The 18654-nt window shown below is 47.5% G+C and overlaps 1 protein-coding gene across 4 annotated transcripts in view; it reads left to right on the top strand.

The window, feature by feature from the left end:
- Window positions 1-18654, top strand: part of zfat (zinc finger and AT hook domain containing) — a 187885-nt gene that overhangs the window by 59875 nt on the left and 109356 nt on the right. For all 4 annotated transcript variants that reach the window (XM_070895392.1, XM_070895402.1, XM_070895412.1 and 1 more), the window contains one exon: window positions 6926-8307. In XM_070895392.1, the coding sequence (XP_070751493.1) occupies window positions 6926-8307 (1382 nt within the window). The remainder of the gene's footprint in view (window positions 1-6925; window positions 8308-18654) is intronic.

Below are 18654 nucleotides of genomic sequence, written 5' to 3'. Positions count from 1 at the left end.
CCTATGGGGAATGTTTGCTCATGCTGTTAGGGACGGGTTTAAATTAATATGGCAGGGGGATGGGAACCTATGCAGGGAGACAGAGGGAAGTAAAATGGGGGCAGAAGCAAAAGATAGAAAGAAGAAAAGTAAAAATGGAGGGCAGAGAAACCCAAGGTAAAAAAGGGTCACATTACAGCGAAATTCTAAAGGGACAAAGTGTGTTAAAAGACAAACCTGAAGGCTCTGTGCCTCAATGCAAGGAGTATTCGTAATAAGGTGGACGAATTAGCTGCGCAGGCAGCTATTAACGACTATGATATAATTGGGATTACGGAGACATGGCTCCAGGGTAATCAAGGCTGGTAACTCAACATCCAGGGATATTCAACATTGAGGAAGGATAGACAGAAAGGAAAGGAGGTGGGGGTAGCGTTGCTGGTTAAAGAGGAAATTAACGCAATAGTAAGGGAGGACATTAGCTTGGAATATATGGAATCTGTATGGGTAGAGCTGCGGAATACCGAAGGGCAGAAAACGCTAGTGGGAGTTGTGTTCAGACCATCAAACTGTAGTAGTAGGTCGGGGACAGCATCAAACAAGAAATTAGGGATGCGTGCAATAAAGGTACAGCAGTTATGGGTGACTTTAATCTACATATTGATTAAGCTAACCAAACTGGTAGCAATGCAATGGAGGAGGATTTCCTGGAGTGTATTAGGGATGGTTTTCGAGACCAATATGTCGAGGAACCAACGAGAGGGCTGGCCATCCTAGACTGGGTGATTTGTAATGAGAAACGACTAATTAGCAATCTTGTGTGAGGCCCCTTGGGGAAGAGTGACCATAATATAGTAGAATTCTTTATTAAGATGGAGCATGACACAGTTAATTCAGAGACTAGGGTCCTGAACTTAAGGAAAGGTAACTTCGATGGTATGAGACGTGAATTGGCTAGACTAGACTGGCGAATGATACTAACAGGGTTGACGGTGGATGGGCAATGGCAGACATTTAAATATCACATGGATGAACTTCAACAATTGTACATCCCTGTCTGGAGTAAAAATAAAACTGGGAAGGTGGCTCAAACGTGGCTAACAAGGGAAATTAGGGATAGTGTTAAATCCAAGGAAGAGGCATATAAATTGGCCAGAAAAAGCAGCAAACCTGAGGACTGCGAGAAATTTAGAATCCAACAGAGGAGGACAAAGTGTTTAAATAGGAGGGGGAAAATACAGTATAAGAGGAAGTGTGCTGGGAACATAAAAACTGACTGCAAAAGCTTCTATAGATAAGAGAACGAGATTAGTGAAGACAAACGTGGGTGCCTTGCAGTCAGAATCAGGTGAATTTATGATGGGGAACAGAGAGATGGCACACCAATTGAACAAATACTTTGGTTCTGTCTTCACTAAGGAAGACACAAATAACCTTCCGGAAATACTAAGGGACCGTGGATCTAGCGAGAAGGAGGAACTGAAGGAAATCCTTATTAGTCAGGAAATTGTGTTAGGGAAATTGATGGGATTGAAGGCCGATAAATCCCCAGGGCCTGATAGTCTGCAACCCAGAGTATATAAGGAAGTGGCCCTAGAAATAGTGGATGCATTGGTGATCATTTTCCAACAGTCTATTGACTCTGGATCAGTTCCTATGGACTGGAGGGTAGCTAATGTAATTTTAAAAAAGGAGGGAGAGAAAATGGGGAATTATAGACCGGTTAGCCTGACGTCGGTAGTGGGGAAAATGTTGAAATCAATTATTAAAGATGAAATAGCAGCGCACTTGGAAAACAGTGACAGGATTGGTCCAAGTCAGCATGGATTTATGAAGGGGAAATCATGCTTGACAAATTTTCTAGAATTTTTTGAGGATGTAACTAGTAGAGTGGACAAGGGAGAATCAGTGGATGTGGTGTATTTGCAATTTCAAAAAGCTTTTGACAAGGTTCCACACAAGAGAGTATTGTGCAAAATTAAAACACATGGTATTGGGAGTAATGTATTGATGTGGATAGAGTACTGGTTGGCAGACAGGAAGCAGAGAGTGAGGATAAACTGATCCTTTTCAGAATTGCAGGCAGTGACTAGTGGGGTGCCGCAGGGCTCAGTGCTGGGACCCCAGCTATTTACAATATACATCAATGATTTAGATGAAGGAATTGAGTGTAATATCTCCAAGTTTACGAATGACACTAAGCTGGGTGAGCTGTGAGGAGGAAACCAAGAGGCTGCAGGGTGACTTGGACAGGTTAGGTGAGTGGGCAAATGCATGACGGATGCAGTATAATATGGATAAATGTGAGGTTATCCACTTTGGTGGCAAAAACATGAAGGCAGAATATTATCTGAATGGCGGCAGATTAGGCAAAGGGTAGATTCAATGAGACCTGGGTGTCATGGTATATCAGTCATTGAAAGTTGGCATGCAGGTACAGCAGGCAGTGAAGAAGCAAATGGCAGGTTGGCCTTCATAGCTAGGGGATTTGCGTATAGGAGCAGGGAGGTCTTACTGCAGTTGTACAGGGCCTTGGTGAGGCCTCACCTGGAATATTGTGTTCAGCTTTGGTCTCCTAATCTAAGGAAGGAGGTTCTTGCTATTGAGTGAGTGCAGCGAAGGTTCACCAGACTGATTCTCGGGATGGCAGGACTGACATATGAGGAGAGACTGGATCGACTGGGCCTGTATTCACTGTAGTTTAGAAGAATGAGAGGGGATCTCAGAGAAACATATAAAATTCTGACGGGACTGGACAGGTTAGATGCAGGAAAAATGTTCCCGATGTTGGGGAAGTGGGGAAGTCCAGAACCAGGGGTCACAGTCTAAGGATAAGGGGTAAGCCATTTAGGACTGTGATGAGGAGAAACATCTTCACTCAGAATTGTTAACCTGTGGAATTCTCCACTGCAGACAGTTGTCGATGTCAGTTCGCTAGATATGGCCCTGTGGCTAAAGGCATCAAGGGATATGGAGAGAAAGCAGGAAAGGGGTACTGAGGTGAATGATCAGCCATGATACTGAATGGTGGTGCAGGCTTGAAGGGCCGAATGGCCGACTCCTGCAACGATTTTCTATGTTTCCATGCTTCTATGACTTTCCTTCCCTCCCCTCCGACTCTCTTTCCCTCCCCCCCGACTCTTTTTCCCTCCCCCCCGACTCTCTTTCCCTCCCCCCCGACTCTCTTTCCCTCCCCCCGACTCGCTTTCCCTCCCCCCCGACTCGCTTTCCCTCCCCCCCGACTCGCTTTCCCTCCCCCCCGACTCGCTTTCCCTCCCCCCGACTCGCTTTCCCTCCCCCCCTGACTCGCTTTCCCTCCCCTCCGACTCTCTCTCCCTCCCCCCCGACTCGCTTTCCCTCCCCCCCCGACTCGCTTTCCCTCCCCCCCGACTCGCTTTCCCTCCCCCCCGACTCTCTCTCCCTCCCCCCCGACTCTCTCTCCCTCCCCCCCGACTCTCTCTCCCTCCCCCCCGACTCTCTCTCCCTCCCCCCCGACTCTCTCTCCCTCCCCCCGACTCTCTCTCCCTCCCCCCGACTCTCTCTCCCTCCCCCCCGACTCTCTCTCCCTTCCCCCCGACTCTCTCTCCCTCCCCCCCGACTCTCTCTCCCTCCCCCCCGACTCTCTCTCCCTCCCCCCCGACTCTCTCTCCCTCCCCCCCGACTCTCTCTCCCTCCCCCCCGACTCGCTTTCCCTCCCCCCCGACTCTCTCTCCCTCCTCCCCGACTCTCTCTCCCTCCCCCCCGACTCTCTCTCCCTCCCCCCCGACTCTCTCTCCCTCCCCCCGACTCTCTCTCCCTCCCCCCCGACTCTCTCTCCCTCCCCCCAGACTCTCTCTCCCTCCCCCCCGACTCTCTTTCCCTCCCCCCCGACTCTCTTTCCCTCCCCCCCGACTCTCTCTCCCTCCCCCCCGACTCTCTCTCCCTCCCCCCCGACTCGCTTTCCCTCCCCCCCGACTCGCTTTCCCTCCCCCCCGACTCGCTTTCCCTCCCCCCGACTCGCTTTCCCTCCCCCCCGACTCGCTTTCCCTCCCCCCCGACTCGCTTTCCCTCCCCCCCGACTCGCTTTCCCTCCCCCCGACTCGCTTTCCCTCCCCCCCCCGACTCGCTTTCCCTCCCCCCCCGACTCTCTTTCCTTCCCCCCCGACTCTCTTTCCCTCCCCCCGACTCTCTTTCCCTCCCCCCGACTCTCTTTCCCTCCCCCCCGATCCCCCCCGACTCTCTTTCCCTCCTCCCCGACTCTCTCTCCCTCCTCCCCGACTCTCTCTCCCTCCTCCCCGACTCTCTCTCCCTCCCCCCCCGACTCTCTCTCCCTCCCCCCCGACTCTCTCTCCCTCCCCCCCGACTCTCTCTCCCTCCCCCCCGACTCTCTCTCCCTCCCCCCCGACTCTCTCTCCCTCCCCCCCGACTCTCTCTCCCTCCCCCCCGACTCTCTCTCCCTCCCCCCCGACTCTCTCTCCCTCCCCCCCGACTCTCTCTCCCTCCCCCCCGACTCTCTCTCCCTCCCCCCCGACTCTCTCTCCCTCCCCCCCGACTCTCTTTTCCTCCCCTCCGACTCTCTTTCCCTCCCCCCCCGACTCTCTTTCCCTCCCCCCCGACTCTCTTTCCCTCCCCCCCCGGCTCGCTTTCCCTCCCCCCCCGGCTCGCTTTCCCTCCCCCCCCCGGCTCGCTTTCCCTCGCCCCCCGACTCGCTTTCCCTCCCCCCCGACTCTCTCCCTCCCCTCCCCCCCCGACTCTCTCCCTCCCCTCCCCCCTGACTCGCTTTCCCTTCCCCCCCCCCGACGCTTTCCCTCCCCCCCGGGCGGGCGTGGGGCCGAGAGCGATGACGAGCCGAGAAGTGGCGGGAGGCCAAAAGTGAGAGAAAGGTTCGGCGGGGCACGGACGGAAGGGTAAGAGAGAGGCTGGTGGGTGGGTGGATGAGTGAGAAAGGGGCTGGGGGGAGAATGAAGGAGAGGCTGCGGGGAGAGTGAAGGAGAGGCTGGAGGGAGAGTGAGACACGGGTGAGGGGGGGGATCGGAGAGGAGACAGTGAACTTGGGGAAGATGGATCACGTTCTTCCACCCCCCTACAAAGGACATCGTTCGAGTGGATGATATCCAGAAGTCACGAGACTGCCACTGTTCACTTCATACCCAATAAACCTGTTAACAATCCGTACACAATGCCTGCCACAACTATGGTGGGGAGGCGGGGGGGCAAGGAAGGATGCACTTGCGTTGGGGTAAGGCACTTTGGCTGGGGGAGGCATGCACTTGGACTGGGGTAAGGCAGTTCGGCTGTGGGAGTGATGTACTTGGACTGGCGTAAGGCACTTCGGCTGGGGGAGGCATGTACTTTTATGTCGATGGACCGTGGCAATTCTTATGTTGCGGTGTGGGTGGAGGAAATAAAGAATATCTCCTGTTGGTTTGAAGATGGTCACTTAAATGGGAGGAGTACTTCATTCTGAAAGTAACTGCCTGCAGAAATCCCTCGTCCCTCAATGTGCTATGATGATCAAACAATGAGACAGTAACTGTTCTTCCTCTCTGGGTAGCTGTCATATATTTCCAGCAGTCTCTGATTTAACTTTAAGTTCCAAAGTTCGCTGTTTTTCATTTAACCACTTCGATTTTTAATTTCTCACTGAAGTGCAGTTGACCAGTGATTCTGAGTCAGTTTTCTTGCTTGTCCAAAGTCTAGAGTGATTGAAAACAAGTTTCAGTCTGGTTAGGAAAGTAGGATAAATTGTTAGTCCATTTGCTCATAGTTGTCAACGATAATTAACTTTATTATGGTTGTTAACTGTAATTTAATGTTGAGTCTGGTTCTGTCATCCAATATAGAAATCGCTACATTTCTGGAATTTCCTGACATCTGGTGCATGAATAAAATCAGAAATTGTAGACCGAGGTTTTTCGGATTGTAACTAGGTTACAATTGGAAAATCTAGGCTGTGATGTCTAATGTCTGCTATGAACAGAAATCTGCTGATTACTTTGGTGACTAGTTCTATATACAAGCAGCTTTTTTGTGAGCCAATCTGAGAGAATAGTTTATCAAGTACTTTTCAAATGTCAACTGAGTTTCTGACGATCTTGACATCTGAAAGATCCACCCTTTACCACTGCAGTGCACTTTATAAAGAATTGGTTAAAATGGAAATGTGCTGATTTAGTTGACCTCAGTTGGCACACCGATTAAAGCACTACTTTTGCCATCCGTGTTCTTTGGCTAGGGAGAGCAAAAGTTGACCAGGTTCCTGCTCTAGTGATTCTGCTGGAATGTGCACAGGTCTGGATTGGTGGGAGGGGTGTGGGGGACGGGATTTAACTCGGATGTAATGCCCACTACCCCGCCAACCATCAAATAAACTGTTGCCATCCATGGTCTGTCTTGGTCCACACATGGAGAATGGCCACCTGGGTAAGGTGCCCATGGAATGTACCCCAGCATGAGTTAGTCGTAGACCTTTTGTGACTTCAAGAGAGAAGAGGAATGCAAGCAAAATGAAGTACTTTTGAAATGTAGTTACTACTGTAATTTAGGAAAAGTGGCAGGTAATTTGCACACAGACAGCAATGTGATAATGACCAGATAATCTGTTTTTAATATTGGTTGAGGGATAAAAATTGACCAGGACAACAGGGAGCACACCCCTGCTCTTCGAATAGTGCCATGGGATCTTTTAAGTCCACCTGAGAGGGCAGGTGGAGCCTTGGTTAAATGTTTCATCCGAAAGACGGCACCTCCGACAGTGCAGCACTCCCTCAGTACTGCACTGGAGTGTTAGCCTAGATTATGTGCTCAAGTCTTTGGAGTGGGACTTGAAGCCACAAACTTCTGCAGATAAAGTAACAGACTGAAATATCCAAAGGGAATCATTCGCAAGTTTTCTGCTATAAAGTGCCAATCGAAAGATCTTATACATAGGCTGAAAACTTACAAGAGAATCTTTCTGTTCTTTCAGACAAGGGATAACACAGCTGAAGATTTTTACCTGTGAATATTGCAATAAAGTATTTAAATTTAAGCACTCACTTCAAGCTCACCTCAGAATTCATACCAATGAGAAGCCTTATAAATGTTCGCAGTGTGACTATGCCAGTACCATCAAGGCCAACCTTATCGTTCACATGCGCAAGCACACGGGGGAAAAGTTCAGCTGCGACTATTGTGCCTTCACTTGCCTGAGCAAAGGGCACCTGAAAGTGCACATTGAGCGCGTGCACAAGAAGATCAAGCAGCACTGCCGCTTTTGCAAAAAGAAATACTCTGACGTTAAGAACTTACTCAAGCACATCCGGGAGAGCCACGACATGGATGAGGAGAAAGTCAAAGAGGTTTACGATGAGCTGCGCCTGCTAACGCGGGAGGGCAAGCGGCAGCTGCTGTACGATTGCCACGTGTGCGAGCGCAAGTTTAAAAATGAATCGGACCGTGACCGACACATGCTCGTCCATGGCGACGACCGCCCATTCGCTTGTGAGCTCTGCGATCACGGAGCCACAAAATACCATTCACTGGAGACGCACGTCCGCAAGCATAAATTTATCTACATTTGTTCCGTGTGCACAAAGAAGTTCGTCAGTTCGGTTAAGTTAAAGTCTCACGTCAAGGAGGCTCATAGTGACTTGGGGGAGGATTCAGTATTTAATAACTCCATTAATCAGAGTTTCTACCTCCTGGAGCCAGGAGGTGACATTCAACCAGAGGCTTTGGAGGACACTGCTGATAGTGCGGGCTTCAATGGCTGTGACCAAGCTGCACACGGGCACCAGGTCCTCGTAGAACTTGAAAATGAAGAGGCTAACATTCCCATAGAGAGTCTTACTCAACATGAAGAGGTCATGCAGGTGCATCATTCAGAAGCCCTAGACAATCCTTCAGATGATCCTGGGACCATCCAACATGATGCAGTTTCTTTGGATGAAGGTGACATACCTTTGAAAAATGAGCAAAGGTCTATGAATGGGTGTCAGGGTGAAATCTTGCCAGCTTTACCTGTCAGCAGTGACACTGTGATAGATTCTGAAAGCACAGAAACAAACCATCAGTCTAGCTCCACAGACCAGGATGGTGCTGATTCCCTTAAAGAGTATGAATCTTGTGAAGTCCAAAATGAAGACTCATTTGAAATGGTTCATCTTGATGGCGATAAAGAATTGTGCAATTCATCTGCTACACACTTGACTTTTGAAAAGATTCCGTCAATAACAGAAGCTCAAAAGGATGGTGTGGATCTCGGAGCTTTCCAGCAAGTTCTAGACAGCTTACAGAAGAGGCAACTGAATGTCAGTCTTTTTGAGAAAATCAGGAAAGTCTATGGTGATCTGGAATGTGGATACTGTGGTAAGAAATAGTCTATACTGACATTGTTAAATTTATCTGTTGAAAAATTTATCTTCTACATTCCAAAATTAATTTAGATTTTTTTAGATTTTACAACTGTTACAAAATTTTCCTTTTTCTGAGGAAGGAAACTGGAATCATCTGGGCTGTAATGTTCTCTCTATTTTTCATCAGGTTTATAAATGCAAAAAACAAGTTTTATTTTTGGTATTGTGTTGATCGAAGTCTTGGGGTTGCTGGTACAATTTTGGACTGAACAATCTCTGTTTTTGAGTCCCAAAATTTCCAAAAATGTAAATGGGATACCAAAAGTCCTCCAGGTTGATTTTGGTTTTTGGGTGAACGATTGTCTGAATGCCCATAACCAGACGAAGAGGCAGCTGCCATTTTGAGGCACCTGTCTGATTAACTTTGGGTCGACAAGTTGTTGGCCGGCGGATTGAGAATTCTCAATATTGAGCTAAAAGAGCCGCCAACAAGGTGCTTGTCCAGGCCCCACAAAAATAATTCCAAAGTTACCTTTAAGGAACTGCGTGGCCCAATTAAATTTCTGTGCATGCGCAGTTTTTCGCATTGTGAAGCCGGCCAGCAGCCTGGGGCCATGCAGCTTAGCAAAAACATTGCCTCCAAGTTCTGTACAAAGCCTTGTGCTAAGTTGGTGCTGGCCACCTCCATGCTCTTTGACATTGTGCACAGGCTTTCTGCCATGCTTTTCAGTGCCCCAAGAATTTCGTTATGTACACCCATCGGCCTTTTTCTGTAGCCTGGCCCATCAAAGCCCTCATCTGACCCCTCTGCAGCAGAACTAGTGCGCAACCTTGCTCGCTGGCGAGCTGCTACCTGTGCTCTACTTTTCCCCCGGCCCTGGCTCCTGTGCACTTGTGCCTGGTGTCTCACCACGTGCAGCTCCTTCCTCTATAATACGCACAGAGTCAATCTCTGAGCTGTTGGCTGCAGGTGTAAGATTGAGTGTCTCTTCACCATCTGGTAGCTTGAGAGACAGAAGAGATTGTGAGATGAGGAAAAAGTGGGAAGGAGGATTAGGTATGCAGATACCCTCATAACTGCTAGTGGCCACGGCCTCAGCAATGCCCTTCCCATGATGGTCAGCCCTGTCTCCTCCATGGGGGTTAAAACATGCAGGCATGCTTGTCTTCCTCCAGTTCTTTGCTGTTGATTCCTGTTATGAATCACCTTCTGCAAGAAAGAGTGAAGTGTTTCAGTGCGTGTCCTGCAACATGTTTAAATAATGTAACTGTTATTGTTGAATAACTGTCAGGGTGTGAGAACTGGGAGTTGTGGGTGCGAGGCTTGCAACAGTGCTAAGTGTATGAAGGTGAAGTAAATCATGAATCGAAGAGCTCAGTACTGATTGGTAGTGATTGTTAGTAGGTGAGTTATGGAGATGTGGTGAATTGAGCAGTAGCTGAAGCTAATGGTGTATCCTACTAACTGTACCATCATCATCCCTCGAAATCGAGGAAGACTTGCTTCCACTTTCAGGTGACTGAACAGTCCAATACGGGAATTACAGTCTCTGTCACAGGTGGGACAGACGGTCATTGAAGGAAAGGATAGGTGGGACTGGTTTACTGCACGCTCCTTCCGCTGCCTGCGCTTGGTTTCTGCATGCTCTCGGCGATGAGACTCGAGGTACTCAGCGCCCTCCCGGATGCACTTCCTCCATTTAGGGACTCCCAGGTGTCAGTGGGAATGTTGCATTTTATCAAAAAGGCTTTGAGGGTGTCCTTGAAACGTTTCCTCTGCCCACCTTGGGCTTGCTTGCCTGTAGGAGTTCCAAGTAGAGTGCTTGCTTTGGAAGTCTTGTGTCAGGCATGCGAACAATGTGGCCCGCCCAATGTGGAGCTGGTAGAGTGTGATCAGCGCTTCAATGCTGGGGATGTTGGCCTGGTCGAGGATGCTAACGTGGTGCGTCTGTCCTCCCAGGCGATTTGCAGGATCTTACTAAGACATCGTTGGTGGTATTTCTCCAGCGATTTGCGGTGTCTACTGTATATGGTCCACGTCTCTGAGCCATACAGGAGGGCGGGTATCACTATAGCCCTGTAGACCATGAGGTTGGTGGCAGATTTGAGGGTTTGATCTTCGAACCAACTTCAAATACCAACTGTACCACTAGCCTTGAGAAGGTGGTAGTGCAATTAGGGATGGGCAAATGCTGGACTTCCTTTGAACAAATAACAAAAAAAGCCACCTTTGCTGCATTTTACCAGCTTATTGATAACATTAAAGCACATGGTATTAAAAAGTGTGTGGCAGCATGGATAGGAAGTTGCTTGAAGAACAGAAAACAGAGTCATGGCTAATGGGATGATATGTTGGATTGAAGGGTTGTAAACTGTGGTGTTCCCCAGGGGTCAATGTTGAGATTATTGCTCATCTTATTATACAGACTTGTATATAGAAGCACAAAATCAAAATAGGGAATATGATGAGCTAAAAAGTACAATTGGTTGAACCTCCCTTATCCGGAACCATCCCTCGTCAGAACTATTCCCAGCCACCAGGTGGCGCATGCATAGAACACCGACATGAACAAATTGAAGTCCTTTCTCGCTGCCGACTCCCGCAATCGCTGGCCTGACCCTGTGATCCACCGCCCCCACCCCCCCCATGATCTCTCTGCCGCACTCCCAGCCCCAAGCCAGAAAGCCCTGATATCCCCTTGTTCAGTTCCTGTACCATCCAATTTAATATGACCACCCCTCGTCCGGAAAAACTCCTTATCCAGAACAGGCCAGGTCTCAAGAGTTCCGGACAACGGAGGTTCAACCTGTATAAACATCTTCAGGAAGATATAGACAAGTTACTAAATTATGCAGAGATTTATTGGATGAAATTTATTGCAGAACAATGTACGGTGATGTATTTTAGGGGAAGAACCCTACACTAAGCGATAAAACTTTAAAAGGATTGAAGGAACAAAGAGTGATGTAATGGCTCAGACATACAGATCTTTAAAAGTGGGAGGAAAAGTTGATTAAACTATTTTTATTTTAAAAAATCATCCCCATTCGCCCACTCCCCATACAAGATACGCAGTCTCTTGGAAGAGATAAAAAAAGATTATTGTTAGAACATTAAATGCCCTAGCAGAAACCATGGTGGAAGCTGAATCAATAATAATTTCAAACCAAAGTAGATAAATATCTGAACTGGGTAAGTGGTTTGCTCTTTCAGAGAGCTGGTACAAGCATGATGGGCCAGCTGGCCTCCTTTGTACTATAAAATTCCCTAATTCTATGATTCATTGGAATTCTATCAAATGGTTTATTTAATTTGGATGATAATATATTTGTCAATGTTTGATGACCCAATATCAGGAGTTGGAGTAGCTGACGAGGACTGGGCAGGAAGGGGGAACAGATGAGGCTGTAACAGCTAAAAGGAGAGGAGAACAAACTCGAGAGTTTGATGACTGGCTTAGCTCCCACTTTTAAAGATCTGTATATCTGAACCATTACATCACTCTTTGTTCCTCCAATCCTTTTAAAGTTTTATCATTTAGTGTAGGGTTCTTCCCCTAAAATATATCACTCTACATTTTTCTGCAATAAATTTAATCCAATATATCTCTGCATAATTTAGTAACTTGTCTATATCTTCCTGAAGTTGCTTATACAGATTAAACTTCCCTTATGCTGGTGGCAGAGGAAACCTTTGGGAGGGACTTGATGATAGATGGTTACAGGTTTAATTAAATGAGAGGAGATTGGGGACTACTAAAGGAAAGGAGAGTTGGTAGGAATACTTCTTTCAATTATTGACATCATTTGGCAATCAAAGGCTTCTGATTCACTCTTGATTTATTTGCCCTGTCACATGCTCCTGTATCTGCACTCTGTCTGTTTCTCTCTCTTTCTCTCTCTCTCTCTCTCGTCCTAGGTCTCTGCCTCACTCACTGCTCCCTCCCTATGTCCCAGCCTTCCACCTTGCTCTCCATTCCCTCTTCCTGTTGCATGTTTTCGCTGTCTGCATTGCAGTATCTTCTGCCAGACTCTGGTCTCGAGGCATCTCCTCCTTCTCCAGAGATAGAAATGTGAAAATTGCAAAAGAGTTATGACAATTGGCAAGGATGTAACATCAGTAGTGTGCTCTAAACACTGTTTCAAAGATTGACATTGCTATCAATCATGATGATGCCCGTGAATGGGTTGTAGTCCGATGTTTACTGGCCAGATGGGCCTGACCATTTGACCTGCAGCTAAAACATAATCATCTTTTGTTATTTTGGAATCATGCCTGCTCATAGTGCAGCTAAATCTATATTTATATACTTAAAGAAGTAGTTGTGGGTGCTCATTTTGAGTGAGATGATTTTTTTGCATGGGTTATGAATGATTGAGTCATGAATCGAGACTGGTTTTGCTCATTTTCCTGAAAGAGGTTTTCAACAAGTGCTACTTTGCAACGAAATGTATAACACTGTTAAAATTGCCGGATAATAATTAATTTTATCAGATTTTCTGTCTAGAAAAATCCCAATTAGTTTCTGGAACTTAAAAAAACGATGGGGGAGAAATTCAGCTGCTTTGCGCCTCCCGTTAGTGGTGGGCGGTAACGGGCCACTAAGGTGTAACCGACCGGGCGCGGCGATTTCACCGATGCCCACGAGCTTCCCTGACTGTTTTGCATTGGCGCTAACACTTATCGCCTCGTTCTCTTTTGCCCCGTAGATCATGGCGTCATGTAGTGTGCAGCGTCCCGTTACTGCCCCGGATGTGATATTCACTCCTGCCCCCTGCTGCATCGCCGGGCACCAACAACAGCAGCAGGAGGAGGCGTTATCGCCTCGGCTGGCCGCTTGGTGAGCGATATTTAAAAGCAGTGGTGGTCAGGAAGGGAAAACTTAGTGCCTGCTGAATGTTTTTGACGACTCATTGCTGTGCGATTCCTCAGCCCTCCACTCTCTTAGAGTGCTTGAGTCTGTAATGGAAGTCGCTCAGGTCCCATGGCCCCACAGAAATAAGAGGAAGAACCTTGCAACTCAGCATTGGCCCTTCCCTTTAAGCGAGGAAAGGAGCCTATGCACTGAACATTCTCCAGCGCTCTGCCGCTACCGGCCCCTCACACACTTTAGCGCTCTAAGAGAACTAGTAACGCTTGATTAAGCACTTCACTTCCCTCTTGGATTGCTAAAGCTGAAGTTCCCGGGTTACAAAAAGGATTATCGCCTGGGGATACTTTTCTCACTTCTCAAAAGTTATTGCCCGAAACGGGAGCAACAGAATTTCTAGCCCTATATTACTGGATCTCATTATCTCTCTGCTGGTCACCTTCTTCTTAGGCGGTCCCTCATATCAAGGATGACTTGCTTCCATGCCAAAAAGGGATGCGTTCACCTGTGTTTCAATGAAGGACCTGACATTCCAGGTCCCGAACTACACATTGAAGGGTGGAAGATGCCTGTGCGTGGATTTTTTTAACATGTGGTGGCCGTTGCACACCAGCCACCACACGGGCTTGACAGAGCTAGGTCTTGGTCCAGTGGTGAGATTGACCAAGACAACTGAAGACCAGCTCTGCTGCGTGCACCTCGTGCGCACACATATCGCAGTGTGGGCTGGCCCGTGCTGCCCCTGGGCCCTCGACTCTTCTAGCCCCAATCACACCGCTCTACAATCTCTCACCGCTCCTTCACCCCGACTTCGCTGCTCCTCTGCTGTTTGTCGCCTCTCCTGCTGTGCCTGCCCACACTTCAATCAGTGACCTGGATTTTGATGACGTCCAATCCAGTGATGCTGGCGAGGCCACATTTCCTCCCCATCTTTTAATGTTTTGCTCACGAGGCCACTTCAGAGGGCATTCAGAGTCGGCTACATTGTACGGAGTATACTAGAGTCATGTTTAGGCAGACTGGGTAGAGGTGCCAGGTTCTCTTTTACATAAGAACATATGAAATAGGAGCAGGAGTAGGCCATTTGGCTCCTCGAGCCTGCTCCACCATTCAGTAAGCTCATGGCTGATCCGATCTTCGCCTCAACTCCAATTCCCTGCCTGCTCCCCATAACCCTTGACACCAGTGTCGTTCAAAAATCTGTCTTGTCTCCACCTTAAGTATATTCAATGACCCAGCCTCCATTGCTCTCTGAGGTAGAGAATTCCACAGATTCACGACTCTCTGAGAGAAGAAATTCCTCCTCATCTCCGTTTTAACTAGGCACCCCCTTATTTTCCTTGAAAGGCAAACCAGTTGGGTATTTGTGTTTTATTCTGGTGATCAGAGTTATTGAATTCATTTTCATAATTTGTACACTAGTATTTAAACTCCCAACCTCTGGATAGTCCAATACCACCACACTATCCTATGATGTCATAGTAGCACATTACATCAGGCAAGTGAGATCCTGGATACAGTTACAGACAGGGAAGAGAAAATACAGGTTAATGTTTTCGATGGAGACCCTTCATCATAATTGGAAGGAAGATAAGAGAGCCCCATAATATTCAGCACTCCTCTGATCACTGTTGTATGTATTCTCGCAATCTCATTGAACCAATGATGCTGGAGAATCAACATCATCCGTTGTCTTATCTGTTACTTTAGTAAATTACTTATCACCTTTCTTTCAGCTATCAAGTACTGCAAGGTCAAATAACTCCTGGATGCAAGCTAATCCTCTTCCTCTTTACTTTTTTCTGACACCAGTACTCTACTGACGCGTGTTTGCCAATTTTCATCTCCATCCTCAACCTTCCTCTTTCTCAATCAAACGATCTCCTCAGCTTCAACTTCATACCATTCCACCCTGACCCCTCAAATTTCCAAATATCACAGAAGTCAGAGTGGGACAGTTAATTAAAATGACAAGCGAGTGGAAGCTCAGGGTCACGCTTGCGGACTGAACGGAGGTGTTTCACAAAGCGATCACCTAATTTGTGTTTGATCTCCCCAAGGAGACTGCATCATGAGCAGTAAAAACAGTATACATAAATTGATGAAGTCGTCGTCGTCATCATCATCATAGGCAGTCCCTCGAACAAGGATGACTTGCTTCCACGAGAGTTCACAGATGTTTCAATGAAGGACCTGATGTTCCAGTCCTGAACTCCAGTTGAGGGGGTGGAAGATGCCTGTGTGTGGATTTTTTTAACTTGTGGTGACCATTTCACATCAGCCACCACACGGGCTTGACAGAGCTAGGCCTTTATCCAGTGGCAAGGATTAACTAGGACGACTGGAGACCTGCTCTGCTGCACGGACCTAGTGCGCACACATATTGCAGAGTAGGCAGGTCCGTGCTGCCCCTGGGCCCTCAGCTCTTCTGGGCCCTGTACCCTCATTCGCCGGACCTCCGCCTCGTGACAGATATACTGACCTGTACTGTTGCCACCATTATATGAAGTACTGTACAAGTAAATCGCTATTTCACCTGTTTGGGACGCTGGACAGCGGGAAGGGGGAGGTAAAAGGACATCTTCTGCGCTTGCACAGGAAGGTATCATGAGAAGAGGAGGGAGTTTTGGGGGTGATTGAAGAGTGGACCAGGGTGTCACGGAGGGAATGGTCCCTTCGGAATGCTTAAGGGGAGGGAAAAATTTGTTTGCTGGTGGCATCACGCTGTAGATGGCGGAGGATGGATGATCCGTTGAATGTGGAGGCAGGTGGAGTGGAACGTGAGGAAAAGGGGAACCCCTATCATGGTTCAGGGAGGAAGTGGAAGGGTGAGAGCAGAAGTGAGGGAAATGGGAAGGACACTGTTGAGGGCTCTGTGACCCAGCGTGGAGGGGAATCCTCGGTTGAGTAAAAAAGAAGACATATCGGAAGCGCTGGTATGGAAGGTGGCATCATGAGAACCGATGCGACGGAGAAGTTCGGCGAGGGGAATAGAATCCTTACAGGAAATGGGGTGGGAGGAAGTGTATTCAAAGTAGTTTTGGGAGTCATTGGGCTTATAGTGGATATTGGTCGATTGTCTATCCCCAGAAATGGAAATAGAGAAGTTGAGGAAGGGAAGAGAAGAGTCGGAGATGGACCATGTGAAGGTAAGGGAGGGGTGGAAATTGGAAGCAAAGGTGATGATATTTTCCAGTTTGGTTCAGGGCGAGAGAAAAAGAGGTGAAGATGGGGACTTGAGTAGCACTGATACAAAGAATGTTTCACGAAAAGGCAGGCATAGCTACGACCCATACGGGTTCCCATAGCAACAGCTTTTATTCAGCGTAAGTGAGTGAAGTCAAAGGAGAAGTTGTTCAATGTAAGAATAAGGTCAGCCAGGCAGAGGAGGGGACTGGTTGTGCCTATGTTCAAGCTTCCATGATCTTCAGAACTCCGATTTACATTGATTATAAAACCGACTGACGTGCAAATTTCAACGTAACAAGGGTAGCAGAAATAATTTTAACCAACCTTAGAAGAAATGTGCAAGTTGCATTTGTACCACATGGTGGCTCCAGTGCAACACATTGAACTACCAAGCATTTATTTTTATTTTGTGCTTAGTTTCTTGTTGTACACCACCCACATGAAGATTTCTTTTTTTTTGGCAGGATTAGCAGAATTGTAATATGGTACAGGAAAGATTTATTTTGAATACTTAGTGTTTGAAAAACAATTTGATATCTAGTTAATTTGTTACAACAGTCCTATCTGCTGGGGTTCCATGTCAATTTTAGGAAGACACCGGCAGCAGCAGCAAACAAACTTGTGCCCAATAACACTGCTTAATTAAAAATATTTGCGAAACTTGTAGCGGGGTATGATGGTGCATATGAGTAACAACACGCAGTGCCACAGATTGTCAGTATGTGGAAACATGCTCACATTTGCCCACAAGGGAATTCCTGATCCCAGGCTTACCATTGTAGATGGACGATCAATAGAGGTCATATTTTTCCACAGGAATGGATTAAAACTGGGGAGCGAGCTTCTCCTTTGGTTACTTCTGTGCTGCTCCCTGCAGCAGATCTCAGAGCGGCCCGAGGCACTGTGGCTCAGAAGGCTGTCGAAGGGGGGATGGGGAGAAAGAGCAGAATAGAAATGTGGTAGTGATGGGGGATTCTATAATTAGGGGGATAGATGCCATTCCCTGCAGCCACGAAAGAGAATCCCGAAGGATGTGTTGCTTACCCCGGTGCCAGGGTAAGGGATATCTCATGATGTCTGGAGAGGAATTTGGAAAGGAAGAGAGAAAATTTCAGTTGTCGAGGTGCATGTCGAAACAAATGACATAGGTAGAAAGATGGAGGAGGACCTGCTGAGGGAATATCAGGATGTCAGAGCTAAATTAAAAAGCAGGATCTCGAGGGTAATAATCTTTGGATTATTGCCCAAGCAACGTGCAAATTGGCTTAGAAGCAGTCAAATCAGGGGAATTAACACGTGGCTAAAGGCCTGGTGTGGGAAAGAGGGGTATCTTTTCATGGGGCACTGGCACCAGTACTGGGACAGGAAGGAGCTCTACCGATGGGACGGGCTCCACCTGAACCGGGATGGGAGCCGTGTCCTAGCGGAAAGGGTAAATAGGGAATCTTTATACTAGTAAGACGGGGGGAGGGATCTACAAGAAATGAAACCAGCCTAAATATAAACAAAACGGAGGGGTAACAGTGATGATCCTGACACACCCCAGCAGATACCTCCTTGCCAGCTGATCTAGCAAAACATACAATCACCTTTTGTTTCTGCTGAAATTAACTCAATTGGCAAATGCCATCATCATAGGCAGTCCCTCGAACCGAGGATGACTTGCTTCCACGTCAAAAAGTTCACAGGTGTTTCAATGCAGGCCATAATCTGAAAGAAAAAAAAGAAAGAACTTGCATTTTGATAGTACCTTTCATGACTTCAGGATTTCCTAAAGCGAATTACAGACAATAAAGCACTTTTGAAGTATATTCACTGTTGTAATGTAGGAAATGAGGCAGCCAATCTGCGCACAGCAAGCTCTCATAAGCAGCAATGTGATATTGACCAGGTATTCTGTTTGGTGATGTTGGTTGAGGGATAAATATTGAGCAGGACACTGGGGGAGAACTCCTGTGCTTTTCTTCAAAATAGTGCCATGGGACTTTTTATGTCCACGTGAGAGGGCAGAGGAGGCCTCTGTTTAACCGTTCATCTGAAAGACTGATACTCTCTCAGTACTGTACTGAAGTGTCAGCCTAGATTTTGTGCTCAAGTCTCTAGAGTGGGACTTGAACTCATAACCCTCTGACTCAGTGGCAAGAGTGTTATTAATCAGAAACTAAAGCAAGCGCTCTACTCTGAACTCCTGGTGGGTAGAGGAAACATTTGAAGGACACCCTCAAAGCCTCCTTGATAAAGTGCAACATCCCCACCGGCACCTGGGAATCTCTGGCCCAAGACCGCCCTAAATGGACGCA

This window comes from Pristiophorus japonicus, chromosome 1 (genome assembly GCF_044704955.1).
Source record: "Pristiophorus japonicus isolate sPriJap1 chromosome 1, sPriJap1.hap1, whole genome shotgun sequence".
NCBI lineage: Eukaryota > Metazoa > Chordata > Chondrichthyes > Pristiophoridae > Pristiophorus > Pristiophorus japonicus.
Note: the sequence above shows the minus strand (reverse complement) of the source record. Positions and strands in the feature narration are given on the sequence as shown.